Genomic DNA, 16,974 nt, shown 5'->3' on the forward strand with positions numbered 1-16,974 from the left:
TGTCACTGGACTGATGAGGAACGCTGCACATAATTGTGTCAGCTTCTAGACATCAGCAGGTTGCTCTCATCATTTAGCTAAGTGCATTTAGACCTGGCACTTTGGTAAGAAAACATTGCCTCTCCTAGTCATATGTATTTTTATTGAAGCAATTTCAGCCATATAGGTGATACAGATAATACATTTCAGTCGCTTCATTTTCTATAACAAAAATAAGAACAAATGGTGGAACAGAGGACAAGAACACAAACATATCCACTCTAACGAACAAGACCCTGTAAGACAAGTGCAAGTGCTGAAATAAAGGGGATGGACATAGTCAGATTCAATGCGAGTTGTTGAGGAGGTTTCTGGGTCCATAAGCAATAAAGTGTTTCTGAGGTTTCCTGAGTGTGTCCAGTGACTCTGAAGTGCCCAGTATAATCAACTTGGGGTCATGATACAGTGTCCTACCCACTACACTGGAAAGGATGTTGAAAATATCCTCCCAATATTTTGTCAATTTTGAACAGCAGAGCAAACTATGTAACAGGGTGCCTTCAGCAGAGCTTACTTCCTGTTTACTTTCTGAATAGTACAACCTATGCAGTACCTTGAATTGTATTAGACAGTGTCTAGCATTGGATGAACAAGTGTGTATATACTGTAGACTATCCTCCCAGATGTCTCCAGAGATCTCCTCACCCAGCTCCTTTTCCCATGCTTGCTTGATATTAACTGTGGGAGGAGAACTTAGGCTTTGAAACTTGTCATGCAAAAACACTATTAACTTTTGGAGCTTGGAAGCAACTTTAGACAATGATCCAATTTGTCTGGTTCTGAGGTGATAAAGTCTGGTAGATGTTGTTTAATATAATTTCTCACTTGTAGGTACATAAAGAATTTAGAATATGGTAAGTTGTGCTTTTACTGCAACCTTTGAAAACTGGCAAAGATATTATTTATATACAGATCACCTACTGAGTGAATACCATTAAGCTTCCATTGCATCAAAGCCCTTGAAGAAGGGAGGAAGGAAGGATTATTGGACAGAGGTATAAAACATTGCCTCTCCAAGAAACTAGATTTTGCTCCCCACTTATCTCTATGAAAAATGTGTTCACTGTCGTTTCAGAATTGACCCTGCCTTGTTTGCTGACGCACAAAATTGTGAGGCTCTTTGATTCCCGGCCAATTAGTACCAGGAAGTTTAAGAGTTATGTTGCCTCAGTATATCTGGGTTCAAATCTAGAAATAACATTAAAGTGTTTCAGGTAATTGAGTATTAAGCATTGTGCACCTTTAGGCCACAAAAAGGAAGTGTATGTGTGTGTGTGTGTGTGTGTGTGTATGTGTGTGTTTTTTACTCACTTTGTATGCCTTATCTTCACAGTATGTTGTATTTGTATCAGGAATAATAAATTACCTTGAGATGATAATAGTATCTTTATCAACCTGCTGAACAATTATTAACACTATTAGGCATCAAAATCAGGCTCTATCAGCCAAGAAATCTTTTTTATCACTTTCCTTAACATTGTGAGATAGGGCCTTTTTTTGACATTTTCATCAGGTTCTCAGGAAATAATATATGAATCATGATGAAAATCTGGCATACTTCCTTTTTTTCTATCATAAGCTAGTGTGTGTGTGTGTGTGTGTGTAGGGTTGTTTTGCACTGGCAGAGGTATGTGCTCTACTGAGTGCATTCTAGTTAAGTTATTAATTAGGCAGCTCATTCACTGTATGCCAAATGAAAAGCAGTTTAATCACGTGAATGAGTTCATTGAGTGAATTCAAGAGAGGGAGAGAGGGGAGAGAGATCCCAGAATGTGGCATCCATTAATATTTCTGATGATTTTAGTACCTCCAGGAGTGAAGTACTGTATTAACTCTATGCAAGTAAAACACATGCATATAAATAAATATTACAAAACCATTAAAGCGATTTCACTGGTAAAATATCTTAATTTTTTTAGTGCATATGCACCTCATTTATCAAAAGTCAGCTTCTGGCAGCAAATACTGTATCAATGGCTGACTCATCTGATGTAATAAGGTCACCAGCAGTCACCAGCCTTCGTCTCTTAATGAAACCCAGGTGCTGCTTAGATTTCAGGATTCTGCTGATAATGAAGAAAGAAACTGGAGCTCATGGATCATCGGTCTCCCTATTGAAGTGCAAATTAACAGTTTTGATGTTGAATAAAAAAAATTAAAAAAAACACATTTTCATTACATTTCATTTTTCACATTCAATAGAGAGTCTTGATGTTCTGCATGCTTCAGTTTTCACCTTTATAATTGACAGGTATGAAGAATTTATTTAATACACATCTAAAAAGAAGAATGGGCACTTACCAAGTTTTATAAATTCTGGTCAGAAGGTATATGAATCATAGGCATGACATTATCACTAATAAAATATGCTCTTAAGCAAGTATGTTAGCAATAAGAATTACATAACAATCCAGGCAATGTCTACACTGAGCTCACATAAGTGGTGACTTTTGATGAACTGATATTGTTCCCACTCTTTCATATGTTGTGTTAGATTCTATCATTCATACAGAACAGATGTTTTGAATGTGTGTGTGTGTGTGTGTGTGTGTGTGTGTGTGTGTGTGTGTGTGTCATTCAAAACAAAAATCTAACAAACACCATTAACTCTGATGTCTCTCCTCATGGTTACTAACACTCTACCTTATCTCTAAAACATTCAGGAAGTGAGAATCAATCATATGAATAACTTAACAGATTAGAAGCAGCAGCAGCAGTTCAGACTTCCCCTCTGAATTCTTTGCCTTTGTAGACCATGTGCAAATATTCAGGATGCACAAAAGAGGCGCTTGAAGAAGCCGACAATAGTCTGACATGTGATTGAACAACAACATTTAATAAAAGAATCACTTTGAACCTTGTTTTAGTTTATTTACAGTGCAAAGAGTGGGAAACAACTAGAGTAAATTGAATAAATGAATAAAAAACAGGCAACAGATAAAACTTATCTTGAGGAAAATGCAAAATAACAAATGAACAGAATTTCTGACAATTTCATAACAACACAGAAAAGAAAAAATCCAATAACAGTAGTTTTGTCTTTGGTGGTGAATATCTGATCTGTGCACATGGGTGTTATGGAAATTATTGGCTTTGAACAGGCCAGTTTGTCCAACCATCATGTTATACCCAGTTCATAGATGTTTTACAAGAAAAACAAGGTTAAATTAATTCACTAAATGTTCAGATACTGACATTTAGTGTTTTACAGCCACAAGGTGAATTACATGAGTATACAATATCCTGGCACACTGCTATCAATGCAGAAGCTCATAATGTAGTAGCTATTACTCTCTTTGCCTGAAGGGGGCGACATCAACAAGTGCATTTCCAGGTCTAAGCTGCTGTTGCAGGTATTTTTCTTTTCTCAAGGTGGCCCATTTCTGAGTGAGTTACAGTGAAGTGCTTCATAACAGCTGCTGTCGCCTAGCAACCTTGACAACATTACACTTGGACTCTTGGTTGTAAAAGTTGCACCATTAACTGTTGAACTGTAGTGAGTGACAGGGAAGTATCTCCCATGTGAGGTTTAACAGTTTAACATGGGAGTTTTTGACCTAACCCTTGAACCCAAACCAGAATGTGTCCTTTAACTCACTATACTTACTTTAACTCAAGCCATGATCTTTTCCTTCAACATAACATAAGTAAGGGTTTTTTGTTTACCTGAACCTAAACAAACCTTAACCATAGTGTTGGCATAGCGTACACTCAACCTGTCACTAAAAGCAGCACAACCTCAATTATGCATAACTTTAAGCCTTAATGAAATTTAAGAGATATAATACAGACCAAAACTGTTTATTTTTGTACCAGGCTGTGAACATTATCATTTCTGCTTTTAAGTTGTGCATTTTTGTATAGAGGTCAATGGGGATTGACTCTTTTGGAACCAGCCTCAATTGCAGGAACTGCAATTTTAGGAGCTTCAGTGTTGGGGGACATGGACAAATAATGTATTTTGTCATTCAGTTTGGAGGACATTGAATTAATCATGAATGCCCAACCAAGGTTTTAACCTTTTTTTTGACCAAGGAAATAGCTCTTGAGAAACAATCTCACCACAGCGTCCATTTGGTAGTTTTTATGGAGGTTTTGATTATATTAAATGATCTTCCTCTGCATGATGTAGTCATGTAAATGTAGTGATCATTCTCCGCCTTGGAAACAGCAGTAAGGAAAACAGTCTCTAAATTCCAGAAGAGTTACAAAATGAACCTTGTTGTGAGACTGAGTGCATGTCCAAGTTCATTTTTGATTATGTTTTTTTCGATAATTTGTGAGGTTGCATTCTTCTCTATAGGTTGGCAATATTGTCCAAACTCTTAGCCTCCTAAAACTCTTGCTAAGTGTATTTGTTTTGTGCCAACAAGTTGATATTTTGGAACTACATGGTTTTCAAAGAACCAATGACATTTGTGTCTAACTAATGTTTCCTCTTCCAGTTTGATGTCAGGACTGGCTGCCCTTGATGCCAAGTGTTCCAGCCGGCTTGGTCTGATCACAGTGTCTTATTACCTGTGGACCACCTTTGTGGCTGTGATAGTGGGGATCATCATGGTCTCCATCATCCACCCAGGTGGTGCAGCCCAGAAAGAGGACTCTGAGGACAGTGGCAAGCCCATCATGAGCTCTGCTGATGCTCTGCTAGACCTCATCCGGTAAGACCACCGTCATATCCGTCTGACATTAGCCTACATGTGTGCACCATCAACAGCTGACTCCTACTTCATGATTCCAACATAATATGTGAACATTTTGCATTTAATTCAATTCAAACAATTCAAAATTCAGAGAGAGACAGTGACTATTGCACATATTGTTGTATTCAAGCACTGTCAGACTGATGACAATAACACTGATACGTATAGATGTAATAATGATGCAATGATAATACTGATAATAATAATGATAATAACAATGATTATGATACAAGGAGAGATGAAGTAGTCGGTGTGTCACTATGGTCACCAGCTGCCACATGAAGCACATGCTGTCGGGTTGTCTAACCTTAAAGGGAATCCCATCAGAAGAAGTCCACATCCACCATGTCAAGTGTTTCTGTTCCATTAATCAGTGACTTCAGCACAGATGTTGTTAGCTGGTCTGCAATGTCACAATGTCACATCAGAGGGAGGATACTTAGCAGAGAACAAACAGGGTATGGGAGGGCAGCAGTGAGCCACCATCCTCAGGAAAACTGCACACTGAAAGCTTTACACAGATTATTTCTGTGCATCAGGGGATTTGTGTTGTCAAGGTTTAAGGGTGATGCATAGAGTTCTGTAAAGACAAGAGGATGAGGTGTAAGGTTTTGAGGTTCTGCTCCATGTTGAATCATTAAGTAGATTTAGTAGATTAGTAGATTTGTCAGCTGCACATTCATGCTGCCCATCTCCTGTTTTACCACATCACGAAGGTGTTCCACTGGATTCAGATCTGGTGACTGCGGAGGTCATTGAAGTTCGCTGAACTCATGTCATGTTAATGAAGCTGGTTTGAGACGGCTGTTTTGTGACATGGTGCATTATCCTTTTGGAAGTAGACATTAGAAGATGGTAAATTGTGGCCATAAAGGGAATCACTGACTTCTGCTGTTGTAGCTCATCTATCTCAAGGTTCTACATTATGCATATATATATATGTATTTCTCTTCTCATCTTATTATTGAATCATATTATTCTTGATACTTTGGAAATAGCTAACTGAAATGAATTGAAAATGAATTGAGGAAGAGAGAGAGCAGCATGTCAGTAATGAGTCCCAATGAGGAATGTGGAGGATCTGAAGGTTTACTTCATCATTATTGTTGCACATCAGCATCACATTATCATAGGTTTGCAGGGGTACTCTAGTAATTTAGTATTGCACTTCCACATAGTTGTGGGACTTTTTGAGAGACAGCAGCAAAAGAGGCCAAGAGGACCAGAATGCAACTTGTTTCATAAAATCCTTGCCGTCTGGTAAATATGCATATTTTTAAAATTCAGTTCGTAACACAAACTCTATGTCTCTATGCTGAGCTGTAGAGTCACACGATTAACATACAACATTTTTGTGGCAATCTCGTTGATTTCAGTCCTGGTTGATTTGGCGACGCTTGTAGTTACTGTTAATTAACTGCTGGTTCCAATTCTGGGTGCAGCAAAACAAACATGTCGTTTTAATAAAGAAGTCAGGAAATAACGGGCCCTCTTTCATCATTCTGTGAGCAACTGTGATCTGATTTTATGCTGCACACGGCTCGAGTCAGTAAACAGCAATGCACAGTGAAACAAGCTGGTTACCTCTCTGAGACGTTAAAGGTGTGCAGACTGTTGCCTGCAGCTTTTCATCCAACAGCTCACTGTAGCTGCTGCTTCATGGTCCATTACTCCCTGAAATATTCCAAATTGATCTGTTTTTAAACATATTTTGGATGAACTATCGTGGTAAGTGCTGAGTTCGATTCAATTCAATTCAACTCAAGAACTCTTATTTGTCACCAGGGAGCAATTTAAAGGGAACATAGAGAAGACATTAAAGCACATACAAAATATGCAAAAAAAAAAAAAAAAGACCACACAACTAGTGGCAAGACAAACTGTATATACATTAAGAAAGACAAAAAGAAACATGACATAATTGGAAAAAGAAAATTCATAACGGTGCAAAACAAAACCAGAAACAGCTTTGGGGACAAATGTTGCCCTTCTCCTCTGTGTCCTACAGCGCCCTGAGGGGAGCCACTCAAATGCAGGAAATATACTGAAATATTTAAAGCATACACACATTGTCATATCTAACACACCCATATGAACAAAGTACAAATGGGTGTACGCACAGCATGTTCCTATGTCAATATTTCTGAAAGTTGTGACATGTAGTCAACAAAAATACAAATACAGCAGCTCCCCACATGCACCAAACCTCTCGACACTACAGGTGGCACAGCAGCAGTGGGTCAGCTTTCTGTTGTGCAAAATAATGTGTTCCTCATATGCTATTCTATTGCTTAACTGCTGTCAGTGCTGTATGTTCCCAATATACTATACTATACTATACCTAATAGACTGTTTGGATTTGCTACAAAACCTGAGACAGGATTAAAAATATTGGTTGTCTTAAGCTTTTCAGTTCCTGTACTGGGGGATGACATCATTGTTGACCACTAAACATTTAATCTTCTTTGACAGGAAATGTTACTCAGATTTTCAGGCCCAGTACTAGTAAACAGAACTGTTAAGGCTAAGCTTGCATTGTGTCTCTGTAAGTATTTGTTTGGTTGTCTAATCCAAACATTTTTATTTGAGGCTCTTGGGGTGAGACTTAGTTCAGGCCATGAATCAGACATTACAGAGCTGTGAAGGCAGACTGAATGCATCAACAGGTAAAGTCAGCATAAACTCTAACAGTGGGACTGGTTCACAAATGCATGTTTGTTTTAAAGGTGTTTACAGGCAGTACTGCCAACTTTGTTGTTGTTACATTTACCAACTTGTCAGACCACTTTAGTGACTTTAGTAACCTGCAGCTGCTTTTGGTTAAAACGTAACTACTTTCTGTAGAAGACAGTCACCAGTATTGCGCGTTAGTTGGGCTTTTCCTCCACAGGCATAACTCACTATGCCTCTCATTCAATCGACCAGCTTGGAAGTGACTGTTCGTTGACATGTACTTTTAATGGGCCACGTTTCAGTCAGTATTTCAAACTTGTTCTGTTGTCTGACAACAGAAACAGAAAAACATGTATTTGAAAACCATCTCATCACCCTTTATGCCATGATGGAGTATTAGGGCCAACATTTGGGGAGAAAAAAATTGTCCTTTTAAAAAGTTATGTTATCATATTTCTGGGAAACCTGTAATATTGCATATTGTAATATTTCCTATGTAGTCTTTTGCACACAAATGGATGGTTTACGCTTTTAAACTATTGTGCCTTATTGGTTTTCTTTGGCTTCATGTTTCATGTGCTTCATACAAGAAACATTTCAAGTGGCTATGATGGCAGGTTTGGAAGATCCTACAGCCTCTGTGAAACATAGGCCAGGTCACCGCAGACAGTCAGCTCATTTTTTACCTCAGCTGATCTGATGAACAGGTTCATGACAGAAACAAAGATGCTCTCTTCAAAGTTGTTTAGGGCCTTCATTGTTGTCTCAGCACGACACCAGTGGAATGAAAGGAGGGTTTGTTGCTGTTGGCACTCTTAAATCTTTCTAGAGGTATTCCTTATGAGTCATGCTCTGTTTCTCTGTTACGGCTGTTGTAAAAGTTTGTATTTGGACCCGAAAGCAAACTCAGACTAAGGCGGGGGAGGGTAAACGGTTTATTCACAAGCGAGTTTCTCTGGGGAAGCTGATGGCTGACTGAGGAGTGCCAGAGCTGAGCGGCTGAGGATGAAAAGCAGGGGTCAAGGCAGTGGGTTTGGCAGTGGTGGTGGTGGTGGTGAAGGCCGAGCCTGGCTGTCGCGGACAGAACAATCTGGCAATGAGTGGATAGTGGTTGGGATTCTTGAACAGTGCTTGATGAGTTGATGGGTAGCAGGTGTGGAATGATGCCAGGAGAGAGAAACCACGCCCACACACACACACACACATACACACACACACACACAGTGAGTGAAAACAAGGAAACACGAGAAAAAACTCCATAGCAGAGCCGTAACATTCTCTTTGTCTTTGGCTTTTCTTCCTTCTGTTGGATCTTAATATGGTCATTGAGTGCATAAACAAAGTCTGTATTGGATTAGAGGCTGAGCTGTTTTTGTTGTCCTGAGGTTTTCAGTCCTAGTTTTATCCAGATTCTTGAACAAGGATACAATTCAGACCATACAAGATAACAAGAAAACATACAAGAAAACAAGGGTTTTGGATTTATTTTTCAAATGTGTTCAACAAGAGTTTGTCTAAATAGAGATTAGAGATCAGAGATACTATTTTCTAGTTGAGAGTCTTATGAAAAGGTTATATTTTGTTATTTTAATGGTCTACTTTTAGGAAATGAATGTATTCGATGCACATTAAGCTTTGATTAAAGGTTCTGTAAATGATTGTCACTGCCACTAGACCACCAGCATCTCAGACCAAAACAAATGCTTCATTGGCCACATCTCCGGCCTCCATTCAGACACAACCCTGCGTTCCCTCCCTTCTCGTTCTTCCTTCTCAGGAAAGTGTTACCAAGCGAAGTGAAAGCGATCACTAGACACACACTAAGAAACACAACAGAATAAAGTTACTGTGTACACGAGAGACAAAAAAACAAACAAACAAACAATCCAGCCACCACCTTTAGCCCATGCTGGCATTGCAACGATATGCCCCACAACAATGCAGCGTTGCAATGCAATCAGCCAGTTAGTGAAAGAGTAAGTTAGCTAACGTTAACGTGTCTACTTTAACCACTCACTGATAAAAACAGATGTGTCACATTATGTAGCCATCAAGTTACTTACACATTAAGGAGAAGAAAACACAGTTCAGAGTCAAGCTGTAGCTCTTCAGCAGCTCGAAAGTCACTCCATCACAGTGAAGCCAGACCAGTATTGGCTCCACACTCAGACTGGGAAAGAAATTCAGCTTTGGACTTATGTGTTGGGACCAGCCACATGAATGATACTGACAGAGCCTGTAAAGACACTGACGGAGTCGGTAAACACTTTTGGATGTTTGGACAATCCACCGGCTAATCGGGATTTGAGCCGGTAGTCCCCATGGTCATTCCACCTGCGCTCTGGTCTCTCCTTTTTAGCCTGTTTTTTTTCAGTGGAGAAAATTCTGGAAGGTCGCTTTAACCTCAACACTGCCTACTGCAGTGTGCCATCTTGTGTGTGGACGGTGCCTGTGTGTTTATAAACGGGGGGGGGGGGTTTAACAGGAGGGACTCCCATGCACCAACATGTACACGTATGTGCGCTAACATGCACGTGCAACCAGACCAGCTACCAAAGCAAAGAAGAGAGAAACTCACAGTGACTTCGTTCTCTGCTCAGGACGCCATGACGCGAGTATATCTTCACAAAGAAAATAGTTGTTTGCTGCTGTATTATTGTTTAAAATCTCATTTACAGAACCTTTAATATATCTGTTAGTATTTTATGCTTTGGTTGTATTTTAGAAACAGGGTATGTAATTGTGTTGATAATTGATAATTAAATTATGGGGTTAATATGGTTTTCCTGGGTGTCACTTGTAAGTGATCTATATTTTATTGTTAAGTTAACACACCTTTGTGTGTGATTAAGTTTGTGCAGCAGTTAATGGTAACTTTAAAAGAGTCTGTTTCAGCCATTATTGTCAGACTTCATCTAGCTTTTCATGTTTTATACTTCCCCCTCTCTCCAAACAGCAGAGCATCTGGTGAGAGTAGTGTAGTGGATGTGTTTTTTAAAATGACTCTTTGGAAAGCAAGCCCATAGTTGTCTGGGGTAAAAGTTAAAGTTTAGATTGGGCAACCGAAGATATTTGGATCTTTTTTATACAAAGTCTATGATTTGGAGAAGGTTAGAGCGAGGTTTTGGTCATGGTTAAACAAATCAGATTTCGCTGACAATAAAACAGTCTTTCAGCTGTTTCTTTCAGTTAACCTCCTTTTTCTTCATTTGTGGGATATCATAAAAATGAGAAAGTGTTGTTCTAAATAACTCTGAGCATGATGTGAGGTCAAGCCTGAAGAATATGTGTTTCCAATTTCTGTATTGCCCAACTTCAGCAGCTGAAATCAAACAGAACAGCAAGCGAAGAAATTATCTCATCATGATTTGGTTCGTGTAGACATGCAGGATACCTGACTGTCACCCGATTGCATTGAGTGAAATAGCAGGAGAGTGATCTAGCCTGTAGCTACAATTGAATATTCTCATTTTATTTTTGTTGTTTTTTTTCCTTTTTCTACCACCTCTCTTGGAGAGAGCTTCAACAGTGAGAGCTGCACTGTTCACTGTCCACTGTCGCAGCCTCCCGCTCTGTGTTATGTTCATAGAACTGGGATGTTTCCTTTGGAACCTGCTGACTATGACTCATGGCCATTTCATTTACACCAAAGCAAGAAACTTTAACACATCCCTTCAGCTTTATAGTGAAGACAGATCTAATTATATGAAAAATGAAGCATTTATATTGTTACGTGTGAGAGACAAATCCCAGTATACTAATATTAACATTTATTAAACTTATTAAAGCATACGGCATCTGATTCTTTGTTTCCTGTCTTGTTTTTCAACATTTTTGACACATAAAGAAAATGTTTCTTTTTGTCTTGCAGCAACATGTTCCCATCTAATCTGGTTCAGGCCACATTTCAGCAGGTAAGACCTTTCACACACCACCTGCAAACACAAAGGCTCTGCAGTTTTTTTTTTTCAACATAAATGTTAGTGATTTTCTGCTTCTGTTTCTATTTCCTGGCAATAGTATCGAACAAGTAGTGAGTACATTGTGAAACCCAAGCCAACAGTGAGTCAGGCACAATCAGAGTCCACCACACGGCGGGCACTCATATACGGTATCCAAGATGATAATGGAACTGACATACAGAACTTCGCCCTTGACCTGACTCCACCCCCTGATGTGCTCATTCGCACTCGGGAGGGAACGAGCGATGGAATGAATGTCCTTGGAATTGTAATTTTTTCAGCAACCATGGGTAAAAACATACATTATTCTGTTATGTACCTTTTGGCCTCAAAGCTCGAACTTATTATTGCAAATCTATTTTTAAAGACTGCACTTTGTGTTTCCACAGGCATTATGTTGGGAAGGATGGGGCGAAATGGCAGCGCCTTGGTGAATTTCTGCCAGAGTCTGAATGAGGCTGTCCTCAGAATTGTTGCCATTGTTATATGGTGAGGATATCTTTTTTAAATTCTATTAACAGGTTGTGCAGCCGATGGATCGAAAACTCATTGCCATAATGTCACAATGGTTTTGTCTATATAAAATCCAGGACTCTGAGCAGATCACGAATATTTATCTAGGTATGCACTCTGAGAAACCACAGCTACAGCTTAACTGTAACAGCAAATATTCTTTGTAAGAATCATGTCTGTGAACATTTAGTATCAGCATATTTGTGACTTGCCAACATATCCTCAATATTTTAAAAGTCCCATATTTTACACTTTTCCACTGTTTTATTTGAAGTGTTGATCCATAAGAAGAAATATTTGTGGTTTTAAGAACCAAAAACTATCTCAATGTAGTTTTGCATCTCCTCTCTCAGGCTTCTCTCTGGAGCTCTAGTAACAACAGGTCGGTGAGCCAATCAGAAGAGAGGAGGTTCATAGCCCCCTTCTGATTGGCTGACTATTTTCTGAGTGATCAAATAAAAATATAGCAGATTTCAGGTCAACACTCAGAGTAACCAAATCCTGCAAGGTTGGATGCTGGGTCCAGGTGGGCAGGACTTAGGGCATGGCTGAGAGCAGTGACTGCTTTGTTGTGACATCACAAAGTTCCAGAAGTCCTGACGGCTCGTTTTAAGGCACAGTTTCTGAATACAGGCTGTGTGCATTTCTCTGTGGACTGAGCGCATTGACACTTTCACAGTATTAACATTTCTATATTCTAGACCTGCTTTATAATAAAACAAGACATGGAAATACAGTATGGCACCTTTAAAATAAAATTGAATCTTGTCACAGTTCCATTTGGTACAAAACTAATTGTTGTTGTAGTTTAGTTGTATTGAATCTTATTTTGTAGGAGACATGGTAACTCTGAGATGAAAAGGGTTTTTTTGTCATGATAATGAACATTTTCCACCAACTTCTTTTGAGAATCGAGTTTATGGTTTGTTTCTACCCCCCACTTGCACAAGCATCTCATGATGATGTTGTTCAAAAATCCATCTCTAGGTCAACAAGTCTGAAGTTGTATAACCTATAAAAGACTTTCACACCTACTGTCACTGACTTTGAACTACTCCTCATCCAGGTACTTTCCATTTGGCATTGTGTTCCTGGTGGCTGGTAAGATCCTGGAGATGAGTGATCCGTCAGCCATGGGGAAGAAGCTGGGTTTCTACGCTGTCACTGTGGTGTTTGGTCTGGTGTTGCATGGCCTGTTCATCCTGCCTGCCATGTACTTTTTCATCACCAAAAAGAGCCCCATCGTTTACATACGGGGAATCCTGCAAGCCCTGCTCATTGCCCTTGCAACTTCCTCCAGGTAAAGTGAACAAACTCACTTAATTTAACTTGATTTTTTATTATATTGATGTGCTATGAGAAGCAAAGAGAAGTGAACGATTTTTATTTTCTCATTTGTGAATCAGATTTTCACGTTTCTGAGTCCTAGTGCCACAGATCCTTTCCTTTTGTATCCGCTCACTGGAACGGGACCATAAAAAGCCTCAAAGGGATGGTGGGAGATCAGAAAACATCTGGAGTGTGTGGGAAGGGACAGGAATTTAAAGGAGCATTCTGTGCATTCGATTCTACTGGCATTCATCCACTGATATGTGTATGTGTGTGGGTTCTGGTCTGCATGTGTGCATGCACATGTGGTTGATAGTTTGGGATATAGCACCTCAATATAAGTAGCAGACATTATGTTCACTGTGGTACGTATCAGACTGGTTTCATTTTTAGCCCATACAGAGATGAGCGAGAACCGGTGGGTGAGCAACAAACTGAAAATCTAAAACCAAAACAGCATGCTTTGGAGAATGCTCCTCAGAAAATGTTTCCATGTTAAGTCAATTCTTGTTTTTGAGGCAGCCTGGAGAAAGTGTGTTTTCAGCTTGTGCTATAATGATGCTGGTGATCACAGTGTTTGGAGGCTAGAGTGAATGCCTGCTGCAGTGACTGGCTATCATCTTACAATCATGTGTGTGCTGGGCTCAGATCAATAAAATGCACCTGTGAATGCTGAATGTCTTGTAAAATTTTGCTGCATTTCATCTTGTTTGGAAGAGTTTCAGCTGTTTCTTTCATCACAACAAACCATGAATGATAAGCATTTGTCTACACACAAGCCCAGGAGAAATTAGGAGATAGTAAAGTAATGCTTTTTTGCCTGACCTTTCACTGTTTTGAGCTCTCTGCCTTGTTCTCTGTCTTCCTCAGCTCTGCCACATTGCCTATTACCTTCAAGTGCCTCTTGGAAAACAACCACATTGACCGCCGTATCATCCGTTTTGTGCTCCCCGTGGGTGCCACCATCAATATGGATGGCACCGCTCTCTATGAGGCTGTGGCAGCGATATTCATCGCACAAGTCAATAATTATGAGCTGGACTTTGGCCAAATCATCACCATCAGGTCAGTGGACTGTGCTTTATACCATCTGTGCTTAAAAGCTCATTAACATGGGAAAGATATCTTTAGGATTTTAAAGCAATGATATCAGCAACATTCAATCCTTTGAGCTGAATAGCAGAAATACATTATGGCACATTTATGTCTGTATTTTTTTTTAAATATCCACTTTACTTTCTTTGTTTTTTCTGATCTGATTAGTTGCAATATATATGTAGGAAGATTTAAGCAAGTGTTCTATGTATTGTTATATGTTATGTTATGTTATATGTAGGCATTTTCACCATTGACTGTTTCAGTTACATCCTCACCTGGATTTATATGTTCATATTTTGGACACTATGTAATACAAGAGTAACTCTGCCACAGGTTTACACAGCCTCCAACCAGGTGCAGAGGACACTGCCCTTCTTCAAATTATCAAAGAAAACTCTGTAAATACACCGAAGGTCATCCAGCTGAACCAGCTGAAATGATTCAGGCCCTCGTGGCACTAAAGTAAACCTTGAACAAAAAAAACAAAAAAAAACAAAACAAGGATTGAACCTCATAGTGGAGAAAGCCTCTGACCAGGCTCAGCAGTGGATAGAGCAAATAGGCCTGAGCAGGGGGACAACTTATGGGACTCCAGCCCCGGAAGTTTTCCCAAAAGCCCCGACCTTATATGTGTCACGACTGAGCAAGGACGTGAACCCAAATGCACGACTCAAGACCCACAAAGTACAAAATAAACAATCTTTTATTGATAAAGTAGCAACACAAAATCACTCGCTCAGAGGAATCCAAAAAGGTAACAAAAGTAGCAACTCAAAATCACTCTCAAAAGGAGGCATAAACTACTAAGCAAAGTACAAACAAAAATCCCTCTTGATAGAGGAAAACAATTGCGTGACGGAAATAACAAGGCCAAAACAAGAACTCAAAAAACCTGACATGACTTGGACTCAAGGCGAGGAATGGCTTGGCTCTCTGTATCCAACAAGACGAACTAGCACAGGACAAAGGGAGACACAGACTCTAAATACACACAAGGTAAGAGGACACAGGTGGAGACAATCAGGGAGGGGCAGGCAATCAGACTGGCGGGAAACACACGGGGGAAAGGAGCAAGTTATCTGAAACGAGAGGGAAGTAAGATTTCAAAATAAATAATAATAATAATAATTTTCTCTCAGTCTCTATGACTGGACTGGCGAATCAAAATATGCTGCAAAGGGATCTGCAAATCCACAAACAAATTCCACAAATGAAAACATAGGCTATCTGTGAATACATTCAATTAATTTACAAATAAATAAAAATCATTTGTGAATATCTTTTTCCTGCAGTATATACTGTTAAGGTGACTGTGTCCAATTCTCATCCCGCTTATTATTATTTGCTCTTTCTGGTTTGTTCCCCTGCTTCTTAACCCTCCCACTCAGTTTTGGATTGAATGCAAGTGTCTCTTGTGGATGTATTATTTTGGCTTACGCATTTAAAGCAAAGTCAGCGCCTTTCGGCCTAATGCCTGTATGTATATTCCCTGCACACTCCGTTTCCTGTTCACCCGATTTCCGAAACTGTCACAGGTATGAGAAGATCTCTGCGTTTTTTTGTTTACTTTTCTTATGCTGATATTTAAATTATTTTGGCAAAGATTCGCCCGGGTCTGGGCGGAGAGATCTGGCTGAAGTGTGGTTCGACTGTTTTTTCTGAGTCCAACAACCCACAACCAGGCCTGAAGCACACCACATAGCAGATTACATAACGTGCTGTTTTACTAACAGGCACGTTTACACAACATGAGTATTCACATAAACAGCATGAAGTCCACAAGCAGCAGCAAAAATCAATAAACTGCGGTGGTAAGTGATGGTAAACTGCAAGTATAAATCTTGATGATATAAACTTAAAAAGGTCATTCTAAAAAAGTCAAAGGTTTCCCACTAAATTACCTCACTAACCCTATAATCTACAGTAGCTGTTTAGTGTTTCCCCTAAAAGATATCATCCAGATTTTGAACTGGATATAAATCTTAAGATTTTTGTGTAAGAAATTACACAAACAAACTCTCAGCATCAGAGCCCTATTCATTGTTATAGAGCAAACTGGGGTGACATTGCACATTTTAAGGTTCTCCCTTTTCTATACTTAAGAGGAGAGTGCCGCATTCATGCTTTCATTCGTCTTTGTAATTTCTCAAGTAACTCTGCTGGTGCTCAAGAAGTGGGTGTGGCCTTCTGGGAGAGAAAACTGACAGCAGAGATTACAGAAATCACACACCAGTGCACAGAAAATAATCTACAATCAGAGAGTAGCATTACAACCTACAAACAATATGTGATAAAGTGCGGATATCTGTCTTTGCAAATTCTGAGAATCCATGGAACGAATCTTAAACTTCATCCACTGTCTCTTCTTCCTGTGTGTATCAGCTATGCACACAAGAAAAACGTTGTTTCATCACACCATTACAGTGACTCTCCAGTGAGGTGGCATAAATACTAATGGAGCACATTCAGCATTTGACCTGCCTTGTGCCACCAAGTACAAATAAAAGAAGAAACTTTCAAAGATTTAACACATGGAAATCTTCTCTGAACCATGTGAACATCAAATAATAAGAACTTCTTTTTATACAGTTTTGTTAGATTTGAATATTAATGGTAACATGCCATGTTTGTTATGTTTTCTCTGATGTGATTTCTTT

General features: G+C 39.3%; 1 protein-coding gene across 1 annotated transcript in view; it reads left to right on the forward strand.

Moving 5' to 3' along the window:
- LOC111231980 (excitatory amino acid transporter 5-like) overlaps positions 1-16,974 on the forward strand; it is a 36,000-nt gene that overhangs the window by 15,297 nt on the left and 3,729 nt on the right. Inside the window, exons 3-8 of the mRNA XM_022759294.1 lie at positions 4,485-4,700; positions 11,287-11,329; positions 11,436-11,667; positions 11,767-11,866; positions 12,957-13,190; positions 14,090-14,284. Coding sequence (XP_022615015.1) covers positions 4,485-4,700; positions 11,287-11,329; positions 11,436-11,667; positions 11,767-11,866; positions 12,957-13,190; positions 14,090-14,284 — 1,020 coding nt within the window. The remainder of the gene's footprint in view (positions 1-4,484; positions 4,701-11,286; positions 11,330-11,435; positions 11,668-11,766; positions 11,867-12,956; positions 13,191-14,089; positions 14,285-16,974) is intronic.

Source organism: Seriola dumerili, unplaced genomic scaffold (genome assembly GCF_002260705.1).
Source record: "Seriola dumerili isolate Sdu_G_001 unplaced genomic scaffold, Sdu_1.0 BDQW01000321.1, whole genome shotgun sequence".
In the NCBI taxonomy this organism is placed as follows: domain Eukaryota; kingdom Metazoa; phylum Chordata; class Actinopteri; order Carangiformes; family Carangidae; genus Seriola; species Seriola dumerili.